This window comes from Pseudochaenichthys georgianus, chromosome 16 (genome assembly GCF_902827115.2).
Source record: "Pseudochaenichthys georgianus chromosome 16, fPseGeo1.2, whole genome shotgun sequence".
Classification (NCBI taxonomy): domain Eukaryota; kingdom Metazoa; phylum Chordata; class Actinopteri; order Perciformes; family Channichthyidae; genus Pseudochaenichthys; species Pseudochaenichthys georgianus.
Genome location: NC_047518.2, coordinates 26887396 through 26909844, shown reverse-complemented (window position 1 = coordinate 26909844; position 22449 = coordinate 26887396). Strand labels below are relative to the sequence as shown.

Here is a 22449-nt window from a genome sequence, read left to right as displayed (position 1 = left end):
CAAACATTCCTGCAGAGCTGAGGCTGATGTACAGGTGAGAGAATGGCCAAGGATTTTGAGATCACCCGAGGCATTGTGTCCACTCTGGCCCACTCACTAGGGTCAGCTCAGAATAACCAGAAAGGGTTGACCGCTGTTGTTCACTCACCCCTGGAGTCATTAATCACACAGCACTGCAGATGAGCCACATGGACACACGGTACACATCAATGTAGAAACGCACATACACACCAAAGCACATTTTAATTAAAAAGCCAAATGCTAGATGACAGCATCGCTCCAGGTAGTTAGTCCTCTAGGCCCATACTCCTGGTGCATTATCATACATTAAACATCACAAGAGTATAAGAATATTTCTGAGCAAAGCCGGGTCAGAGAATAACCACACATCATAGCACATTAAGCTATCATTTTCTGCAGCATATATACGCACACAGAACCATATCGGTTGTCTCTCCTGAGCTTTATTTTTTACGCTCCTTAAACACAAACACGCATTATCAGATGTTGGTATCTGAACCCCTGTATTCCCAAACAGGCCTCTCAGCTTGATGCCGGGGCGCTATCAGGAGCAGGATCTCAGATAACATTCCCATTTACCGGTTATGAAATTCTTCAAAGGGTCCGCGCAGCAGTGGGTGCCTGTGGTGTGTTGCGCTTGTTAACAGGCATGGTGCATGGACTCTGTGGTATATGTGTGTTAAAGCATGCAAGTCACACACGGTCTCCCTACTAAAAAGGTATCTGGGTAGGAAATGTCAGTTTATGAAGAAAAAAAACTCGCCAAAAATATATCAGAGCTTGAGACAAGCCACAACTCTTGTGTTCAATATATTTTTGCAAGGAGCATTGAAGCTACTGTTCTTGTTGATATTTCAAAAATGTTATTGTTAAAACGTCAATCTTTCTGTGTAGCTGTCCTAGTACAAAAGCCTTGCTCTTCATATAAGACTATTAAACACCTGCACTTTTGAAACAACATCCATAACATTCATCTGGCTGCAACTTACACATTTATCTATATATCATATTCCAATCACTTGTATATAGACTCTTATTGCATTTCACAATTTTTTTAATGTTTTTACTGTTTTATTGTGTTGTACTGTTGGAGGAGCCTGTGAACTAAGATTTTCATTGACATAACTACACGTATGTACGTATGACTAATAAAAAGCCTTGAACCTTGAATTGTAAAACATAACAGAAAAATAAAAGCATCAGTCTACTATTGTGCCGTTCCCTTACACTTACTGATGGTGTTACCCTGTCTGAGAATTTAAATACTGCAATGTGAAAAAAAAGAGTCTTCCACCAGCCACTTTGAACAGTCAGAGAAACATGCTGCATAAGTTAATGTGAAATTCTCTCTACTGTATGTGTCTTTCCTTGTTAAATCCAATGAACAAAAAAGGGGTGAAAAACCCAAAGCAGGAAAATAAACTGAATAGCATTAAAAACTTGCAATACTAGAAGCCTTACATAAAAAAGACAGCATTAACTGTTTGTTGGCAGACACAGTTTTATAATAAAGCCCACTTCCTGTTGAGATATTTCATTTGTCTGCAGTCTGAGAAGGAAACACCGCTACTACTGCTGCTATCGTATTAAAGAAAGATAAAGTAATTAAACTGAAGTTGTGCATTTTTGTTTCTGTGTGTTTGCTTGTAAAAACCAATGCGTGGGTGTGTATAAGAGGTAAAGCATTCTGAGGTGTTTTGCTTTTGCTGCTGGTAAGAAGTAAAGCTCTAAAACTAATTTCTTTCATCAACATCTGTCAAGGAGATTAAGGGAAGCATTAGTCAAGTATGAGCTTATTTCACCAAACGCATTAAACAACTGACTGAAAGAGATTTAGAAGACTGCAGCTTTTAATGCCACTCTTTTTTTGTGAAACTCACTTCAAATTCCATCTCTGATAAACTGGTGTAAAATGATAACCAGCACAAAAGGCACTTTAGAGAGTGCACTACAACATTTCACTAGAGGGAAGCAGACGGAAATGACAGAATAAAAGTAAAGGAGGCTGTGGTCAGTGTTCCATGGGTGCCTCTGCAGCATCCTCCTCCTCATCACTACAGGGTTCATAGTCTTCATCCAAAAAAGGATCTTCCTCCTCTCCCTCTAGTTCTCCTCCCAGATCACCGAGCAGCTGTTCCACATGCTCCGACATCGGCTGGTCATCACATCGCAGCTTAATGTACAGCTGGAGAAAATGGGGAAAGAGAAAAAAAGACAAAAAGGGATGATTCAAGTGCGTAATGGAGTGGCAAGTAGAGTGGAAAAAACCAGCACATTTTTAAGTAGAAAGTAGGTTATACAGCAAAAATGTTGAGCGGGAACATGAAGTGAATTATACTGCAGAGGCATTACACGAAATGAGATATGGTGAGTGAAAAGCTCTTGACGGAGGCTGCAGCCACACGAGGACGATAACGGTCGTATCTGTTACAGTTCTCTATCAGATAGACGGTTCGGCCACACGAGGCCGACACGGAAACGCAGAAAACGATAACAGGTCCCAAGGTGGGTAGATCTGCGGACGAAACGCTCTGGGGGGGCAAACAGCTCCGTGATTACCATGGATGTATAATAAGAACTGGATACAGCATAGGAGGCGGGGCCTCATTCGAGAGTTGCTCATTAGCGCATGATGATAAAATGGCCCAACTTTTGAGAGAGCGAAACGTCACAGATTACCCGGCATGCCTGAGAAGTACCCGTATGTGCGCTCATAGCGCATGCGCAACTTTAACCAAAATGCTCGTTCACATCAAGCACCAATTTGCGTACACGTAACAGTACCGCACGTTCATGACAGCATGGTACTGGATTATTATTATGATGCGGCAGTTAGCAGCTAGCGGCTAGCTAGTAATTATGCTAATGTACACATCAATCGTTATGTACTTATATTACGCTGTAACAGGATCGAGTGATATCCAAGCAACAGAGCTTCATTTAGCATGAAAGAATGATTGCACACATATATAATAATATATACTTATAATAATAATAAGTAATATTAACTTTATTTAATACAAAATTTACGGTACAAGATTTAATCATACAGCCCATGTAGTATGATAATGAATTACAGCAAACATGTGCAATATATCCATTATTACAGCTCCGTGGGATGGCAGTAAGACGATATGGGTCCGTTCTTATTGTGCATCCATGGGTAAAGATAAACGCAACTCACATTGGTTTCTCAAACAGCATCTCTGTAAACTACGTGTATTCACTGAATTTCACTCTCTGCCTTTAACGGCTCGTTGTAGCTCCAATAGCTCCGGGCCCCACCCTCCCTGTGAGCACAGTGTGCTCTGATTGGTCGGGACACGTAACAAGAACGTGCCGGGCAGCGCGGTCCCGTGGGTTAGATGCGCGTTCATAATGTAGAAGGAAATAACTCTCAGCAGTGGCGAGCCGTCAGGGCCCTCTAGGCCCTCTGTGAGGCCCTCTGTGTAATATTTGAAAACATTAAAAAAAAAAAAGTCTATATTATTTTTTATATTTTTTTGTTGTTACATTTTTCATTAGTTTTACCAAAATAACTTGATTTAATTGTATTTAAAATAATGTTTCCAAAGAAATAAATCCTTCGAATCTGCCTGTTCAGTTTCTGTTGGAATGTGAAGGGTTAAATGCCATCTCTGCGAGTTATGTGAAGACCGGAGGGCTTGTTGGTCCCTCTGTAGATTCACAGAGTAACTCAATGAGAGAGTAATGTCAAATGACAGTACAATTGACCAATCATATCTTCCCTCTAAATGGGCGGGCTTTATTTTCGCGGACTTTATGACAAGTTCCGCCCGCTGTGAGGTCAATGCAAGGGGTGCAGTGACGCGTCCTAAAACCCGGAAGTAAGCTTCGCTCGGATTCCCTCAACAGAAAGCAATGGGATTTCTCCATAGGGTTTTGGAAAATAGCTCGAAATAAGGTCTGTGGAAAACGAACCTGTTAGATAAATGCACGTTTTGTTCAGCCGGATAATATCCACATGTCTACCCTACTTTTATTATTTTCGAATCATAAATCTAATCGATAGATTTATGATCGATAGATTTATAATTAGCATAAGTTCGTTCATGATGGCTCACTTCAGTGATAGTGAGGACATCGTTGCGAAATTATTAACCGAGTCATTTTCAAGATTGAGTTACAATGATAAATTGAAGTGGCAAAGGATCAGCTGCATGACCTCGCCATGAAGTGCTTCATCCAAAAGAACAGGAGGATGGACTTTGTTTCAGTGATTTGATCATCAAAGGTAGGCCTAAGTCATTTTCAATGCGGGCCGCCGTGCCGACTTAATTCATTTGTAATTGCTACTTGGCTGTGGGTGCCCTGTCATGATAGGTGTAGGTATAAATTATGTTATTTTGTGTGGTAGAGGGTCGCTGTCATTGATGCGTTTCACCCCGGACCGCTGTTTTGATAATCAGCTGACTCTCAGAATAACGTTATTAGCACATTATTTAGACCCTCCAGAAAAACGCGGGCTAAAATCCTTGATTATGCGGGCTAAAATCCTTGATTATGCGGGCTAAAATCCTTGATTATGCGGGCTAAAATCCTTGATTATGCGATCAAACATGCGGGGTTTTATGTGATTTTATGCGGTGAAATTGCGGGAAGTTGCAAAATATGCGGAAAGTTGCGAAATATGCGGAAAAAATAAATATTGGGCTGTCTTATTTATTTATTCTCTCTCACACACAACCTGCCACTAACGTTAAACCCCTTTACTATTCAATTACACACAATCAATGTTTAGTTATTGTAAAAGCAATTGGGCTATTTTAAACACACACACACACACACACACACACACACACACACACACACACACACACACACACACACACACACACACACACACACACACACACACACACACACACACACACACACACACACACACACACACACACACACACACACACACACACACACACACACACACACACACACACACACACACACACACACACACACACACACACACACACACACACACACACACACACACACACACACACACACACTCACACTCACTCGTTCGTTATCTGACCAGCTTCAATCTTGTAGGCTACTCACTCCGTTTCTTGTAGCCCTCGAAAGGGTTTTGGAGGTTGATGCCTCGGTGAACGTGAGTTGTTTGGCTTTCTTGTCCGCAGCAACAGAAAGCATTTTCGAATGTTTGAATGAATCAAAGTAGGTCGTCACCGTCGATGTTCTCTTACGCTCCAACACAGTTGCACGGGGTGCAGAATAGTTCCCCCCCACTTTCATGCAAGACATCGGGGTACTGCTTTGCCCGGTCTTTAGCAGAAATGTTCGTCGGTAAATGAGATGGATTAGATTTTTTCATCGTGTGAGCTCCACACGTTCACTCTACGGTGTTGTTTACCTTATGTGATGCGCGAGCTGATGACGTCGCGCATCATCATCACTTCACGTCAAGACGAGTTAACTTTTTTTTTCAATTTTGTGTGGAAAAATGCGGGGATATGTACGCGAGTGAAGTCTAATCGGACAGGAGAGGAGACGCGAAGGTCTGCATGATAACCTGCAGCTCCGCCCGCTGTGATGGAGCGATGAGCGGAACAAAACACACACTTCAAGTTAGATCATCACCCTTAGCTATTTGAATTACCTCTCAAACTACCTAAACTAATTATAAATATGTTTATTTTTTACTGTCGGGTCACTCATTACTGGATCAGCCAGCTGCATGAGACCGCGGATACTGACGGGCTGACAGGAGAGGGGGAGAAAAGAGAGGCTCCGTCCTCCGTGTATTATTCTAATATTATAATATAGTCGTTATTCATTTGTTTTCAAGCTCAATAAATAACAAAGAAGACCTTTGACCGGCACTTTTCTAATTTCAGGGATGCAAACTCATCAGGCATGAAAAAGGTGACAAGGATCCGAGCCCCCCGACCCCACGGAATATCGGCTTTAAAATGAGGAATTACAGATGATTTTAGCAGTCAGAACAACTAAAGCAGCAGGTAATAATATCCCTGCCCTAATGCCCTATGTCTGGACCGCTGCGTAAAAAGGAGGGTTTCTGATTACTTCTCTTCCTACTTTTTGTCCCCCTCTTCTCCCCGCTGCAGCCTAGCAGTTGATCTCAAAGCACACTCCCCTCTCCTGCAGGGAGAAAAACTATATTTATATACTTTATATAGGTTGATACAGTAGCCCCTTTTTTTAAATAGTTTTTATAGGTGTTGCCATCTGTTTTGTGTAGCGTGGTTCTACAAGCAAGTCAATGCATTAATTGGGTGGTAACAGAGAGTTACACGGGTCTGTAAATGCAATGAAAACAATTGGCCACAGCAAATAATTTATATTAAACATGTAATTTTTACTTTTGAATACTTTAGTACAAAGGATGTCTTGAATAATTTAAGTGATATAGTTGTACACATATAAATCATTAGTCAAAACAGCGCTACATTTTATTTAATTAAAAGGTATAATATGTGGTAAACTGAAGAGCCCTTTGGGAGCCGAAAGAGCCGGCTCTTCTTGGTGAGCCAAATGATCCGGCTCAGCAAGAAGAGCCGGAATTCCCATCACTAGAACAATGACTTCTTCTGCGAGGATTTATAAAAGCAGCTGGATAAAAAAAGTTAGGAAACTCCCCTATAGGAAACGCCCCTATAGGAAACGCCTCCTTGCTGCGGTCTGCAGACAGACCCATCTCCAGCCATGCACATAGATATATATAAAACACTAGATGGCTCATGGGAGATTTTCCAGCGTAGCTGACCGGCCGCCATCTTGCTACAGTTAACAGTTACTCTGATTCGCGTTATGGTAGCTGTTGTAAGGTGAGTGATCTGCACAAAAATACTCTTAACTCACTGAAATCTTGACTGATTTACAAACGGTTTGGTTTATTATAAACATGATTAGCATGGCTATGATACAGGATGCTTGGACATGTTGAAATTGCAGCTTTTCTTTGTGTATGTGGTTGTATTTATTAGCTGGCTAATAACAAGAGGCTGTCAGTGAGACCTAGTATTACAAAGTTGACCCAGCAACTTTACACCAGTGGGAGAGGCAGAACTGCTCTTTCTTTTCAACACAACTTAAGTTACACATGATTTCTTCCAAGTGGTTTGGCTTGTTAAAAACATCTTGCATTATGATACAGGAATTTGCTGGCTTTGTGTTTACAGAAGTACCTGACTATGCCGGACTTTTGTGCAGCCTACGGATGCTCTATCACCGCAGTCTGTCTGTCTGCAGTCTATATGAAGATCTCATGTCAAAAATAATTGTGATAAATTAGACAGAACTGGCCTGTCTGTGAGCACATTTTATGTTTGTTTGGTTCTTCTGATAAAGGTGTGAATATCTAAATAATATACCAACATATGCTATTGTCATTAGTTGTGTCCCTGTTCTTAAAGCTAAGGCATTGCTAAATTAACAACTCTTGGCTTACAGAGTGGTAACATGAGACCGATTTTTATATATAAAATATAAATGTATTTTAATTTTATAATTTATTTTAAATATTAACAATATAATAAAATAAATGGAAATATATACACCGGCAAATATTTAATATAAATACCTTGTGTGTGTGTATAGCTATTGCTTTATCTGATTAATGTTATTTTCATATGAAAGTCCATGATTATAAGTATGCAGTATCATAACTACATCTTTGATGTTTATAAAAAACCAAACCGTTTGAAAATTGGTTGAAAATTGAGCAAGCTATGGTTATTTAAATAGTAAACCATAATGTTATGAATGAGAGAACTCCCTGTAGCAAGATGGCGGCCAAGTGGCAACGTCGGTCTCCATTGGCCAGCAGCGCGGGTGAGTCATCTAGTGTTTATATATATCTATGGCCATGCATGCCGAGAAGTCTTCTTTGCTGCTTTTGGTATATTTTGTGGAAGAAGTACAGCGCCACTTACAGGCCCGGCATATGTACTACAGCGTCTCCAGCGGTTCGAGCTGTCTCGTGTGGACGGACACGTTTCTGGTGCCTATTGCGTGTGGACGGAAGACTTTTTTGATAACGATTTCGGTGCGTTTCCGTGATCGTCCTCGTGTCGCTGCAGCCTGAGGCTCTTCCGTTGTGTCACCGAAGATAACAGTACATCACTACAGCATCGGTAAGCAGCCGCTTGGAGTTGAGGGAAGTGAGCAGCCCTGAGATTTTAAGTCTCCTAGTGCTGGTTAGAGTGCCTGAAATATCCAACAGCAGCTGCATTCCGTCAGCGGAGGCAGTCACGGCTCACAAAACACTGGTAAACAGTTTTTGTCTTTCATTTGGCAAATCAGCACATTTGATACACCGTTCAGCTGCACAAGAAACAAAAAGACCATTTATCTTTCTCTGGCTGCTGCAACATGCATGCGCACACATGCAGGGAAATGTATCCTGAAGCACATATGGTTATGTGGTGTACATGTGCACGCATACACACACTATCAAAGCCGTTATCTCAGTGAAATATGCCGTGAAAGAGCGAGATAAAAAAAAGTTCTGTTCTGAAAGCAGCCAGCAAATTTATCTCTGTAAAATACTCTGCTTGTGTGTAATTACTGAACTCAAAGTGAAGTTGGGTGATAAAATTACTGGAGCTACCACCAAAGCATAACACTGGGTTTCTATGTGTGCATAAAAAGGGGGCGACTGAAACAGCAATTTATGCTTTACTTTTCAGAAATACAACTAGGAAGAAAAGGAGGGAGGGAGAGAATGGCTTTAAGTTCCATGAATATTATTCCATTTAGTATTACAGAACACACATGCACACACACACACACACACGGTCCCTTGAGCTCAGGACAATAAGCAGCTGAGTGCCATCATTCTTACTAAAAGTGTAACGAAGCCAGGAGAGTAAAGAAGAGTGTGTGCGACTGCTTTGCCCCAGGACTGGTCTCTAAGCAACAGCAGGTCCTGACAGGAGACACACGATCCCATGGGAACTCATTTGGAGGGTAAGAATCTGTAGTGTGTGTGTATGTATTTAAGTGGATGCCGTCTCCCCAGGTCTGAGCTCCAGGGAGGTAGAGCGTGACCCAGGTCCAAGACACAGGGTCTGATACCACGGGAGAGCCACACACACACACACACACACACACACACACACACACACACACACACACACACACACACACACACACACACACACACACACACACACACACACACACACACACACACACACACACACACACACACACACACACACACACACACACACACACACACACACACACACGCACACCCCCACACACACACACACACACACACACACACACACACACACACACACACACACACACACACACACACACACACACACACACACACACACACAGAGAGAGAGAAATGCTTGGAGATGTTTATTCACAACAAGCAGTCTGAATAAAAGTTGGGTTTACATTACATTTGTCCTAGCTCAATACTCAGGATTATTGCACATTACAGTCTTAAGAGTGTCCTTTATGCGCATAAGAGAAATAGTGTCAGAAATAAAGTGAATTCGAAAACAAAGAAAACACATTGTTCTACGAATCTGAATGCTAAGTGGAAATCGTATTACTACGTGGTGATATTTCCAACAAATCAATAGCATATTGTCCTGCAGGATAGGATGTGATTATTCATTGTGATGCTTTCGGCTAGCTAAACAAACAGGAGCTATTCTTTACGCACTCCGAGCCGAACGCTGCTGAGATCAGCACCGCTGTCGCAAGAAAACACAGGCATTTCTCATTTACAGCAGCCTATGTTTCTCTTCTCACTTTCACGGCCCAGAGAGCTGCCTAGAGTGGGAGGTGTGTGTGTGTAATTGTATAACTCTTTCATGGTCCACTTTGCTCTACTTTCGAGTCCTAAGTCACAGCCCAAAGCACACTTGACCACCACCAGAACAACTCGAAAACGCACACACTATTTTACACTTACACACGAAGGGGTGCATGGACACTTCTGTCCTCAGCAACAACTCGCACATTTTTTTTGCAGCCATGTTAGCTCCATGGCTCTAGAGGTGGCAGTGTCAATCTGTCAGCCGGTCCACTGCTTTTGTTCAGACTGAAAAATCTCAACACCTTTTGGATGAATGGCCATGAAATGTTTTACAGACGTTCAAGCTACCCAGAACATGAATACTTCTGACTTTGATGATCCCCTGACCCTCCTGTAGTGCAACAATAAATCTGACACACAAATATCAGCATGTAAACATTAGCATTTAGCTAAAGCTCTGCAGTGCTCAAGAGCCGCAAGCATGGCGGTAGACTTTTAGTCTGGTTTATACTCACATGTGATGTGGTTTCAAAATGAAAAAGTCTGTTTCACATATTAGACAAACAGACACTGTCAATGAGAAACTGTTGGCATAAGGGATGTAAACATGGTCAAAGGTAATTGATCTCAAAATGTGAGATGAGTGGACCCGTTGCAGAAGCAATTTATCCTGGAGATTTTTTGTTCTTACTGTATTTCTCTACTTATGAATCTGGTCTTCCCTTTGCTATTGTGTGTTCACGTGGTAACTGGCATAATTCAAAACAAGGAAACCAATTTCAAACTTTAAATGCGATTGTTATCTGAGTTTACAAACACGATGTGGCATACATCAACATGGCAGCATTCACGGGGAAGACTCTTGCAGAGAAAAGCCAGGGAAGTTTGACTTTGTGATAATGAGAGTAAAGGCTCCAATCCTCTGCAACAGAATTGAACAGGCCTATGGATTTTAATACAAAACCGAATGACTTTCGCTCAATCTGCAAAATGCACCGAGTGCAAGTGCTTCTGGGGCCAAATGAGGTCTCACCCTGTTTATGGACATTATATTGCAGCCTGGAAGGGCTTTAGACTTGGTTGATAGGAATAGCCATTTTTTGTGGAAAAGTAAGAAAGAAAGTTTAAATGCACCATGTAACTTAAAAATCTAAATTATGCTTTCATTAATGTATGACCCTACAAGTCTTTTATTTCTGTGGATGCATAATATAGTGTGTTCCAGCATAGATTATCTGTAAATGCTATCTTTTGTATAGCATGCATCAGACAAAAGAGTAATAATATGCACTAATGTACCCTTCATCCCTTAATTGATTCGAACTCCTCTTTCTTTATAGAAACCTTTCTTGCAGCTCAGAATAAAGACAGGCTGGTTATGTAGTGAAAGCCTAATCATTTCATCATTGTTCACATTCTGTCCACCACATTAAATTCCTCTTTCATTTTACCTCTCCTTTTATTTAATTTCCTAAAGCCTTCATTCTTCTGGCTTGTCTCCTGACCATTATTATTACCTTGTGCACTTTGTCTTTGACTTCCCTTCGATCACACTACTTTCACATTTGTATCCAAATTACCTTCCTATCAAAAAGGTAGAAGCCTTTCTATACTTTTAATATTGTGCCTCCATGTACTAACGTACAGAATAGTGCAAAAAGCTTTACCCCCTTTCAACGTCCCTCTGTATCCTGAGTCATGACCTCCCCAAGTCTTTTTAAGACCGAACACTACTGGACATCTCTTCATTAGTAAAAGCTATATAAAATAAAAAGTGTTCCAATAAATGTTCCTGCTCCGACTTCACTCTGGCTCTGTGTGAAAAACTACACATATTTCTTGACAAGGGCGTGACACTGGCTGAGATTAGACTTTCTTCTGTGTGAGCAGAGCATGTTGCTGGAGTCTCAAGAGGGCTGAAACTCTCTCGTGTGCACACACACACACACACACACACACACACACACACACACACACACACACACACACACACACACACACACACACACACACACACACACACACACACACACACACACACACACACCCACACACACACACACACACACACACACACACACACACACACACACACACACACACACACACACACACACACACACACACACACACACACACACACACACACACACTTTAGCACTTTAGTCACATCCTTCGTAGGGAAAGGCATTAAAATTACATGACAAGCACACCTTGGACCAACCCGACCCACAATCTGTGCTCATGGGATGCCCTTTCAGCCCCATCAACAAGTAAAGCTTTTGACCTCCGTTTACCCTAGCTGCCTCTGTGCACACTCACGCACATGTACACACTCACACACACTAACACAGGCTTACACACATATAGAACGCTGTCCTCTGTGCATACACTGCAGATCCTTCTTCAATCGCACCCTATCTGGCTGAGACTCAAATTCCATTTCACGTCCGGTTTACTATTGATTTTACCCTTGCCACTATTCACCAACTACACCCACACACACCATCCAATTTGTTCCCTTCCTCGCCCCCCCTCTCATTCTCTCACTCCGCTCCTCTCTTACACTTCTTGCTCGTCCTCTCAAGCCATCCAAGCATCATTCCTTTTTCGAGCATCTCAGCTGAAAATGTGTGTGTGTGTGAGAGAGAGGCACACAAGTATCGATCACCGACGAGATGAATAATGAAGACATTCCTTAACAAATGATTAGATATGCAAGTTGGCACACACAACCATAATTAAATATGTGCATCCACATAAGGTGCTCCTACGCATACCCGCATGCTTTCTCTTTCACAGTACACACACACACACACACACACACACACACACACACACACACACACACACACACACACACACACACACACACACACACACACACACACACACAACACACACACACACACACACACACACACACACACACACACACACACACACACACACACACACACACACACACACACACACACACACACACACACACACACACACTAAAGTATGCAGAGAAGTGGACTGGCGCCAAAACAAGCCGTTGGGCTTTGAGGCCTCATTTACATGTTGGAGCCTATTTTAACTAGAAGACTGACTCATCGTTAATAATTAACACTCAGTGACGCTCAGAAACAAAGCTCTGATATAAACAAGAGAGAATCGCAACTGCATGATGTATAGATGCACACACATGAGTGAAAGCGGAGAAATTAGAAATTAAGTGAACCATGAGTGGGGCTGTTTTCTTTTCCACATTCCACTTCACCTTTTCAAGGTCTTTGTGCATTTAACACTCACATTATTCTGAGCCTGTTGCTTTACTCACTCAACAAAGAAAAAGCTCTGCTGTTTCCTTGTCACGCTCTGACGGCTCACCCAATGCTTTTGTCAGTCTTTCACCTTTTTATTCCTTTGGATTCTTTCTCTCTGTGCAAAAATGATTAGCTACTTAATTGTGCCTATTTCTCAAGTCCAGCTTTTTCTAGTTGTTTTTTTTCATTCTTTCTTAAGACTCACAACAAAGCTTGCAAACTCAAATCTACAAGCGCTCTGTGCTATTATTTTTCTTCCCCACAGTTTCTTCCATTCTCCCTCTTGGCAGCTGAAAGCCCACCTCACTCCCGTGTCAGTTGTGGACATTCCCACTGGATGCTGGTTAGACAGGCTTGTCACTACACTGCTGGCCAGAGAAACAGACATCAATATATTGCCACTCTGCTGCCCCTTCTCATCAGTAGGGGAACACAATGTGGCAGGGGGGGAAAGGGAAGAAAAAAAGATGGGTGGGGCCTGCCATCCCTCAGTCTGCACTGTCTGATTTACAAGCCTATTGGATTTTAGACTAACATGAATCACGGCCCCATAGTGGCATTGCTCCTTGACAGAATGACAGAATGAATGAGACACACCAAATTCTGTGTGTGTGTGTGTGTGTGCGCGTGCGTGCGTGTGTGCAAGCAAGGGGGAATGGGAGAGAGACAGGGGTATATTTAAACCTCTTTGAGATTGTGCTTAAAGACATTTCTGTGGTAACAATGGAGCTTAGTTAGAACCCTCTCATGTTAACAGTACTGCATGTTCTCCTTCTCTGACAATAAATTGTTCTCAGGAGTATTACCTATTGTGACAGTGTAATGGATGTTACTATTTGTGTCCACAGTTTCTATGTGCAGTGATTGAGGTAAAAGTAGCAATACCGCCTTTTGAGAATACTACATAACGAGTTAAAGTGCTGCATTTAAAAGTATCTAGGTCTTCCATAGAAAATAGTACATATGGCTCTCGGACAAATGTACTGAAGTAAAATATTACTAACAGTTCCTCTGAAATCTAATGTAATAGAACTACAAATTATCCTGAAAAGGAAAAACTCAAGTAAAGTATTAATGTCTCAATTGTGTATTCAAGTAAAGTACTTAATACATGGTCAATAATGGTAAAAAATTCAGTTGTATTCATATGTATCAGATGAACTACAGTTTACTGTATCTGCATCATTAAAAACAAACAATCGTTGGTTTCGTTGGCAGATTGGATGACATGCATTACCTTCTTAGCATTGGTCAGGTACGATCTGGCCACCTCCTGCAATGCCTTCCACTCCTCTGTCTCCTCCTCAGTCACTTCTCTTCCCTCTCTTTCCTGCAGTTCTTTGGCTTTCTCCAGCTGGAGGTAGCACACCCAGCCGGAGAGATACCACACCTGGGAGGTACAGAGAAAGAGAGGCGGGTTATGGGGGACGTGAGGCACAGAGACAGGGGCAGGGGCCCAGGGCCCATAAACACATTTCTGTTACCTGGGCGCCTGCTCAAAGGCTGTTACCAGTTCTCTGTATTCATCAATAGTTTTTCTTAGCTCAATGTATTTGCAAATATTTCGTAATATTTTAGCCTGTTCTGTTGCAAAAGAACAACCCTTGGCTACATACATGACTCAATTCAACAGAGCACCTTGTAGAGTTGGGAGATACCAACCTTTTAACTGGCTGATTTATCTTATTTTAGCACCTCATGAAATTACAGTAGGGCCTCGCTCATTTCGTGGCATCTGCAGGCAGTGGAAAGTACTTCCGGCATCTGCCACAGAGGCCACTACTCCGTGGCATCTGTGGCAAGTACTTCCGGCATAATCCACAACTTGCCGAGGCATCTGCCGCTGCTCAACGGGAGTTGCCACAAGATGCCAGAGAAGGTTTACTGTAGCTGCCACTCGCCTTCCGTGGCAAATGCTGCTATTTAAACCCGTATTTATCGTGTAAAATGTCGCTGTTGAGGCATGACTTTATCGAACTGATCTGTACACAGGACTGATGTGCGATCTCTATTTTTCAAAAAGATTATACATTATCATTTCTATTCAATTTTACTTGGAGCATGGTTTGCTATGATGAAATATTGGCAAGTGAGGGTTGCAACGCCCTTGGCAATTGTCGCTTCTTGAGGGGAGTTTCCACTGCTTGCTACGATAAACCAGGTGTATGACTAGTAAAGACAAATAATTAACAAATAAATATCTGTATTGACACAGCAACGTGTACACTGGTGTTATTAGACTTGGCTACAGACTTAGGGCAGCTGTAACTGATTGCAGTTGCCACTGCTAGTGAGATGCTAAGGTTTACTTTATAAATTAGGCAAAGGACAGTTATATTTGCCCCATGCCTTCAGCAGCAGCAGGCCATTCACTTTGATTTTATCCCGTTATGAAATGTCATCATTTCGACAATAAATAAATAAATACTACATAAACGTTATCTTGCCGTTTTATCGAACCATCTCCGTTTCTAACTTTCAATATTTAAAAAGAGATCTCTCTCTCATCTGCGTGCGGGGGCGGGGCCTCACAGACATGCTGCTGCACTGTGCACACAGTTCTGCCTGTAATGAATATTACATTTTGTGAGGAAACTTTTCCACCAATAATTCCAATAAGTATTCCAAAATGTATTCACTTCAGATTTACGAAAGTAACTGTAATCAGATTAGTTGTTTTTCAAATGTAACGCGAGCTGAATACAGTTAGGCTACTTGGTTTTTGTATTCTGATTACGTAACGCCGTTACATGTATTCCGTTACAACCCAACCCTGTGTACAGATCATCAGTCCTGTGTACAGATCAGTTTGATAAAGTCATGCCTAAACAGCGACATTTTACACGATAAATACGGGTTTAAATAGCAGCATTTGCCACGGAAGACGAGTGGCAGCTACAGTAAACCTTCTCTTACTCTGGCATCTTGTGGCAACTCCCGTTGAGCAGCGGCAGATGCCTCGGCAAGTTGTGGCATCTGTGGCATATGCCGGAAGTACTTGCCACAGATACCACAGAGTAGCGGCCTCTGTGGCAGTTGCCGGAAGTACTTGCCACTGCCAGCAAATGCCACGAAATGCGCTTGCTGTCTCTCTGAAATGATGTAAAACAAACTCAAAACTAGCACATTTTGAAATAATCATAACACTAACCCTGCTCCACAGAGCTCAAACAGCGCGGAGGCAGAATGTTAACTAGTTAGTAGGCTGAAAAACAGCACAATAATCTTGCCTTTTCTGTAATCAAACCTCTTATTTCACCCACATAATTACATACTCTGTGTCATGCTTGTTCTTTCACCTCTAAAATCAATCATGTTCAACTCTCAGTGAAATGGAGATGTGTGTGTGTGTGTGTGTGTGTGTGTGTGTGTGTGTGTGTGTGTGTGTGTGTGTGTGTGTGTGTGTGTGTGTGTGTGTGTGTGTGTGTGTGTGCCTCTCATCGAAGGCCAAAGTTCACTCACCACCCACTGTTCCTCAAGCACCAAGACACAAATATTTGCATTATTCATTGAGGGCAGAGGCAGAAGGGACCTGTACCTCTGCCAAATCAACCATTTAGCTAACAAACACATCAAGCATACCACACTGAATTCAGAATTGCCACTGAGCATGCCGAGTGGGAGGCTACCCCCTGCAGCCATACTTATCAGAACAGCAGCAGCACTGGATAAATGTAGTAATGTTGCAGAACCAGCAGTAGGACATTTATGTCACTAAAACATTTTCTGTGAATGCAGAACCTCACGAAAATGTGTTGTTTAAATATGCATACATTAAGAAAGGGTGAAATAAGGTCACTTACACATTTGAACTTCCTTAATAACGAGAAACCAATGTTTCTTTAAAGCTGGTTTACCACAAACAGTTGTGTATGTGGTAAGGTGGCTTGTGCATCCACACAAAATTAAAACATGAGAAAGTTAGCTAATTAAGAACTTTAGGGGATTCACTCTACCCTACCACAACCCCACACAGAAGCACACAAAATCAAATAAACGCTGCGTCTGTCAATCAAATCACTGAGGCTATTGTCTTTTTAAAGGGAAGGCACATCTTAGTTCCCATATGGTGCCGCTGAAGGAAGAACAAAAGCATCATGAATCAACTGAATACCTTTGAAACAAGATTTGCAAGGAACCAGCTGAGTTGTTTGTGCAGACTTAACAATTTATAAGTAAGGCTCCAACTTTGAGATACGCAAGAGCAAGAAGTCGGAGGCGAGAGCTAACAATTTATCTCCTGCACTTAAGAGAGGAAATAAGAAAGAGAGTAAGACAAAAGAGGGAAGAGAGAGGGGGAGAGGAGGGGGGGAGCAGGCAAATGTGTCCATCATACACTCCTGACATCACTAGTATGTCTCCAGCATAAAACCAGTGGTACAATCTGACAAAACACTATCTGACCATTCCAAGCGGTGACTGTATGCATATGTGATTGGCTATGGGCCAGCTCAAATCAAGTGTCACAGCTGTGTCAGTCTCTGGAGTGAGTTTGAAAGTGCAGCGCCCCGATGACTGCTCTCAATCTGTCAGCTGAGGGGTGTGTGTGGGAGGCTGAGCCTGAGGGGGAGTGGGGGAGGAAGAGAGAGAGAGAGAGAGACTGCTGTTCTCCTCTATCTGACACTCAGTGGTACACCTTCACTTAATCTGCCACTGACAGTGGGGATTTGAGCACACTGACAGTGACAGCATAAACTTCCTACTAAAGCGCAGAAAGTACTGCCATTTACATCACTCTTTAATAAGCAGTAATGCAAGGGTGTGTGCACATTTCTTTGTGCGCACACACATAAACAGTGGCTTAGCAGAAGCAACTTAGTGAACAGGTTGAAGTTTGCTCCTTCCCACAAGTATCCATACTGTCTTATAATAATGAGAATGCCTGCAAGGGGATAACAAAGGCGTCACTTACGGCCCGTTCACACAGCGGCTTGCGTTGAAGCTTCAACACTTCAGCCCATTCACTTTGAATGGGATGATGTCACGCTTCGCCGAACTGCATTGTGGGAGCGAAGCGTAGCTTTGCTCGCTGCAAAAGTTGAGCAATGTTCAACTTTTGAAGCTTCGATGGAAGCGTCAGCCAATCGAATCATATGCCAGTACAAGCTCTAGCCAATCAAACCGCTGCTTGTGTGTCCGGGGCGGGAGATTCAGGTGATTGGTTGTTGGTCTAGCTTCAGACATGCCCGCCGGCAAGCGACAACGCACGCCGCTGTGTGGACGGGCCGTTAGTCCTGTGCCTGGGCAAGTCACACACACATCACCAAAACACAGTTTGCTCAAGAGTCGTCAATTGGTCTGGAAACATTAGCCTGATAGTCGGACTGAAGTAGGTCTGACACTGGGTTCGTATTAACACCTTTCTTGCTAGGTGTGATCTTTTGTTTCCTTTAACTCTGGATAATCACTAAGGCAAATTGATGAAGCTGTAGAAGCAGTTGCTAAGAGCTTGAAGTTGTTCACGTTTAATTTGACATGCAGATTTGAGACTTGTTTCTATAGTCACCGCACAGCTGCATCAACCTCATCCACTCTTTCATCCCTACAGTAATGGTTCTTTGCTATGTCTTCATGGATGTAGCTTACTTGCTATTTGTTTGCATAATACCAGACCAACTGATATAAAATGCTGCGCTTGTTTGGCCTTGTCAGCCACCATTCAGGCTAGAGATAGACAGGCCGGAAATACCACACCAATTAATCAAAACATTTGATAAAAATAACGGATTGACAAACTGCTTCAGTTCTGATTTCTGAGTTGACTTTCAGGGGCAGTAAACTCTGCCTTTTCAAACAAAATAAGAAATATGAATAAAAGCTTATCACCACATTTCTTTACTAGGCAAAACAGCTGGGCCATAATTATTTCATTGCTTACCTGGACGACTTCATCGTCCTCTTCCAGGAGACCCTCCAACACATCTACTGCCACCTGAAGCAGAGAAAGACAGAGAAACAAAGAGAGAGAGAGTCAATAACATGTAACAATCATCAGACAATATCATCATACACATAATAACATTAAAGGTTTAACACATTCATCAGTACATATTCATAAATATAGCCTTGACATGAACGTACAGGCAAACATGTCGTTATTGCACAAAGTGTGTGCATCTCCCAGAAAGTGCGATCAATCAAGAGTGATCAAAGGATTTGATAAGTGTCTATGAGGTCAGTGTCCCATACACAGCACTTCGATACCAAACAAGACAACAGACATGGCTGTCGATAGACACACTCATCACCAGTGCTTATCGTACAGTCAATAGTCACTTTGGCTGCTCTGTTCGATAGCCCTTTTAATCCATTTACATTCATTAACATATCATCTATTCTTAAAACCGGTATAACTCTAAAGGATGCATAATAAACTTAAATACCAGCCTGACCCCTCTTATCTTCCATCCCCGTCCCTCTCCTTGAGGTCTAAAATGAGTTTAATTTGAGGTGACCTTTGCCATCGAGCATCACTGTCTGGGTCGGTTCCTGTGGGAAGTTTCTATTACAGAAAGCAGACCTGGACTTGAGGCTGTGTGTTTGTTTTGCTCTGCCTCTCTCCTTGTGGATGCTGTGGTTGTGGTTGGTGTGTGTTTTTGTGTGTTTGTGAGGCCCGAGGTGATGATGTATTGATTTTTGTCAACTTCAGGTTGGAGGCGACTGTTAGCCAATCACCCATGGTGAAGGGCAAGAATAAAAGACATGCACGTATCTGTGCACGCACTGACACACTGCTGCATAGTCACACACTACAACAAAGCTACACACAGCAGTGAACACAACAAGCAGCACTTGCTTCTTGTTAAGGCAGACTTATTAGCTGGAGAGCTTCCTCGTTTTCTTTTCCCTCACGTTCTTTGGAGTTCTCTCGTCTTTTCATTAAGCCTGTTTGCTTCCGGTGGCGATAAAGAGGTCAGTTGCCAGGGAGTGCCAGGTTAATTGAGATTATCTCATTAAGAGTGTGTAAATGAGGATGTCAGGGAGTCAGTTGATTGATTGCTGGACCAATTATCTTCTGAAAACCCATTGTATTAAATTAATTAATGACTGATTAAAAATACACAAACAAAAACACCTAATTCCAGTTGATGATTAATAGATTCATGTCCAGCGTCAGAATTATCTACTTGACTTTCACTGTATCACACACAACCTAACACACACACACACACACACACACACACACACACACACACACACTGCTGGGCACTAGATATAACAGATAAGAATAAAGGTCTGTATGGGTTTTAAACAACTGATAAGACAGGCCATTTTGGAGCTACAAAAATAGAAGAAGAGATATCTGGGAGCAATGATAACCAATATATCATCTCCAACTGTACTGCTTCCTAACTACACTGGTCAACCCGGGGGCTAGTGATTAAAGATTCAGAGATTTTTAAACCGCTTCACGCTCTAAACAACAACAAGATTAATATTCGCGAGGAGATAAGGGGAAGAGAGGGGGACTACGAGGGAAAAAGTGTGAAAATTAGAAGGGCACAAAAAGGATCTTAATAAACAATTCAAGACTGGTCCATGAACAACAACAACAGTGCACTGTAAAGACAAACACACATTGTAAAGACTATACATACATGCTGCCCTCTTTATTTAAAGACCTCTTACAGATTTAAAAAAGCAACAATCCTGGAAGCCACTCATTGATAATGGCAATTTGTTGTGTGTGTGTGTGTGTGTGTGTGTGTGTGTGTGTGTGTGTGTGTGTGTGTGTGTGTGATCTCCAGGCAATTGTGTTTAACAGAATGATTTTACCAGAGCGCACAGCAGTGACAGGAGAAAGACAAATCACTTTACAAGCGAGGGCAAACCGTATCTCCAACACACAGAAACCCATACACACATGCACAAACACACTCACAGACACACACACATGCACACCACACAAAAACACATGCACACACAGGGACATCTAAACTTAAGTAAATAAATCCTTGGGATGTCAAAGCTAACAGTTCTGTCAAGCAACATTGGAAAGTACAAGCTCCATCGTGAGCTAAATTGAAGAATAGAAATATTCAAGGAATTACATGAAAGCAAACAAGAGTGACAACGACCAGAAGAGTAACTAACCATCATCTGCGTGCGACTACTCTGAACAGACACGTCAATGGCTGCCAGAGGAGGCCGTCTGTCTGTCTGCTATGTGGCATGTGAATTCTTAGTGGTGAGGGGTGATGATGATGATGATGGGGTGTGTGGTATATGTCTGTGTGTTTGACAGTGACTTGAGAAGACTGTAGACTCTGAAGCCCGCATAGTTGTCACAAAGCACTTTTGCTAAAAATTCAGGCAACATGTACGTTTAATAAAAAAAGATTGATAAACCTTTTTTTTTAAAACATGATTTTATGGCTAGTCTTTGAAGTTAGGATTACATTAATTGCTGAAAACTTGTTTAAGCTGATTGTTTAGATCAACCAATGGTCCAAAACCCAAACACTTATTACTCACAATGACAAAAAGCAAAGAAAAAACTGCAAATGGTTGGTGTTCTTGTTTGAAAAATGATTTATAGGATTAAGAGATTTAAAAAAAGGGACAATTACTACCTAATTGTCCGGCAGCAAATACGATGCTGCTCGTCCTGCACTTCTATACAAAACAAGTATTTTAGGGATTTATTTGGAGAAGACGCACAACTATCTATTTTGTGATATATCGTTTCCATCATGCTATACAGTTATTTTTCCAGAATAACTATGGAGATAATAATATAACAGCCAGATATGTTGGCAAATGCAATAACTCATTTGCTCAAACTACATAATTGGACTGAATGTACAAGCCCAGAGATCACCAACTACATTTGTCCAAGGGCCGAAATGTAACCAATAGACACTATCGCGGGCCAGCGATTTTTATATAGCCCAGAATTTTATAAATAGTATTCAGATTACTTTTGGAATACTTTCTTTTTCCATAACAGATGGGTATGTTTTGGTGAACAGGAGACACGTATTTTACTGTTTTAATGGCTTATCAAGAGCACAAACACAACATCTTGGTGTCATTCTGGACAGCTCCCTCTCACCTGCACCCCAGAGAAAAAACGTCACCCGGACTGCATTCTTTGTACCGTCTTAAAACCTTTCCTTGGAATATGTTATGCATTGTAAGGTGTCCTTGGGTGCTTTGAAAGGCGCCCCTAAATAGAATGAATTATCATTATTTATTATTATTATTATTATCTGAAATGATGTAATAACTTTTGAAACTTTTTCCAGTCACTTGCCCCATGCATTCAGCAGTAGCAGGCCATTCACTTTGATTTCATCCCGTTATGAAATGTCATCATTTCGA

General features: G+C 41.9%; 1 protein-coding gene across 2 annotated transcripts in view; it reads right to left on the bottom strand.

Moving 5' to 3' along the window:
• Positions 1 to 210: 210 nt before the first annotated feature.
• The window catches only part of LOC117461003 (uncharacterized), a 37981-nt gene continuing 15742 nt past the window's right edge, over positions 211 to 22449 (bottom strand). For both annotated transcript variants that reach the window (XM_071205871.1, XM_071205870.1), the window contains exons 9-11: positions 19004 to 19057; positions 14363 to 14515; positions 211 to 2206 (exon numbers count right to left, since the gene is read on the bottom strand). In XM_071205871.1, the coding sequence (XP_071061972.1) occupies positions 2033 to 2206; positions 14363 to 14515; positions 19004 to 19057 (381 nt within the window). In that variant the 3' untranslated portion in view covers positions 211 to 2032. The remainder of the gene's footprint in view (positions 2207 to 14362; positions 14516 to 19003; positions 19058 to 22449) is intronic.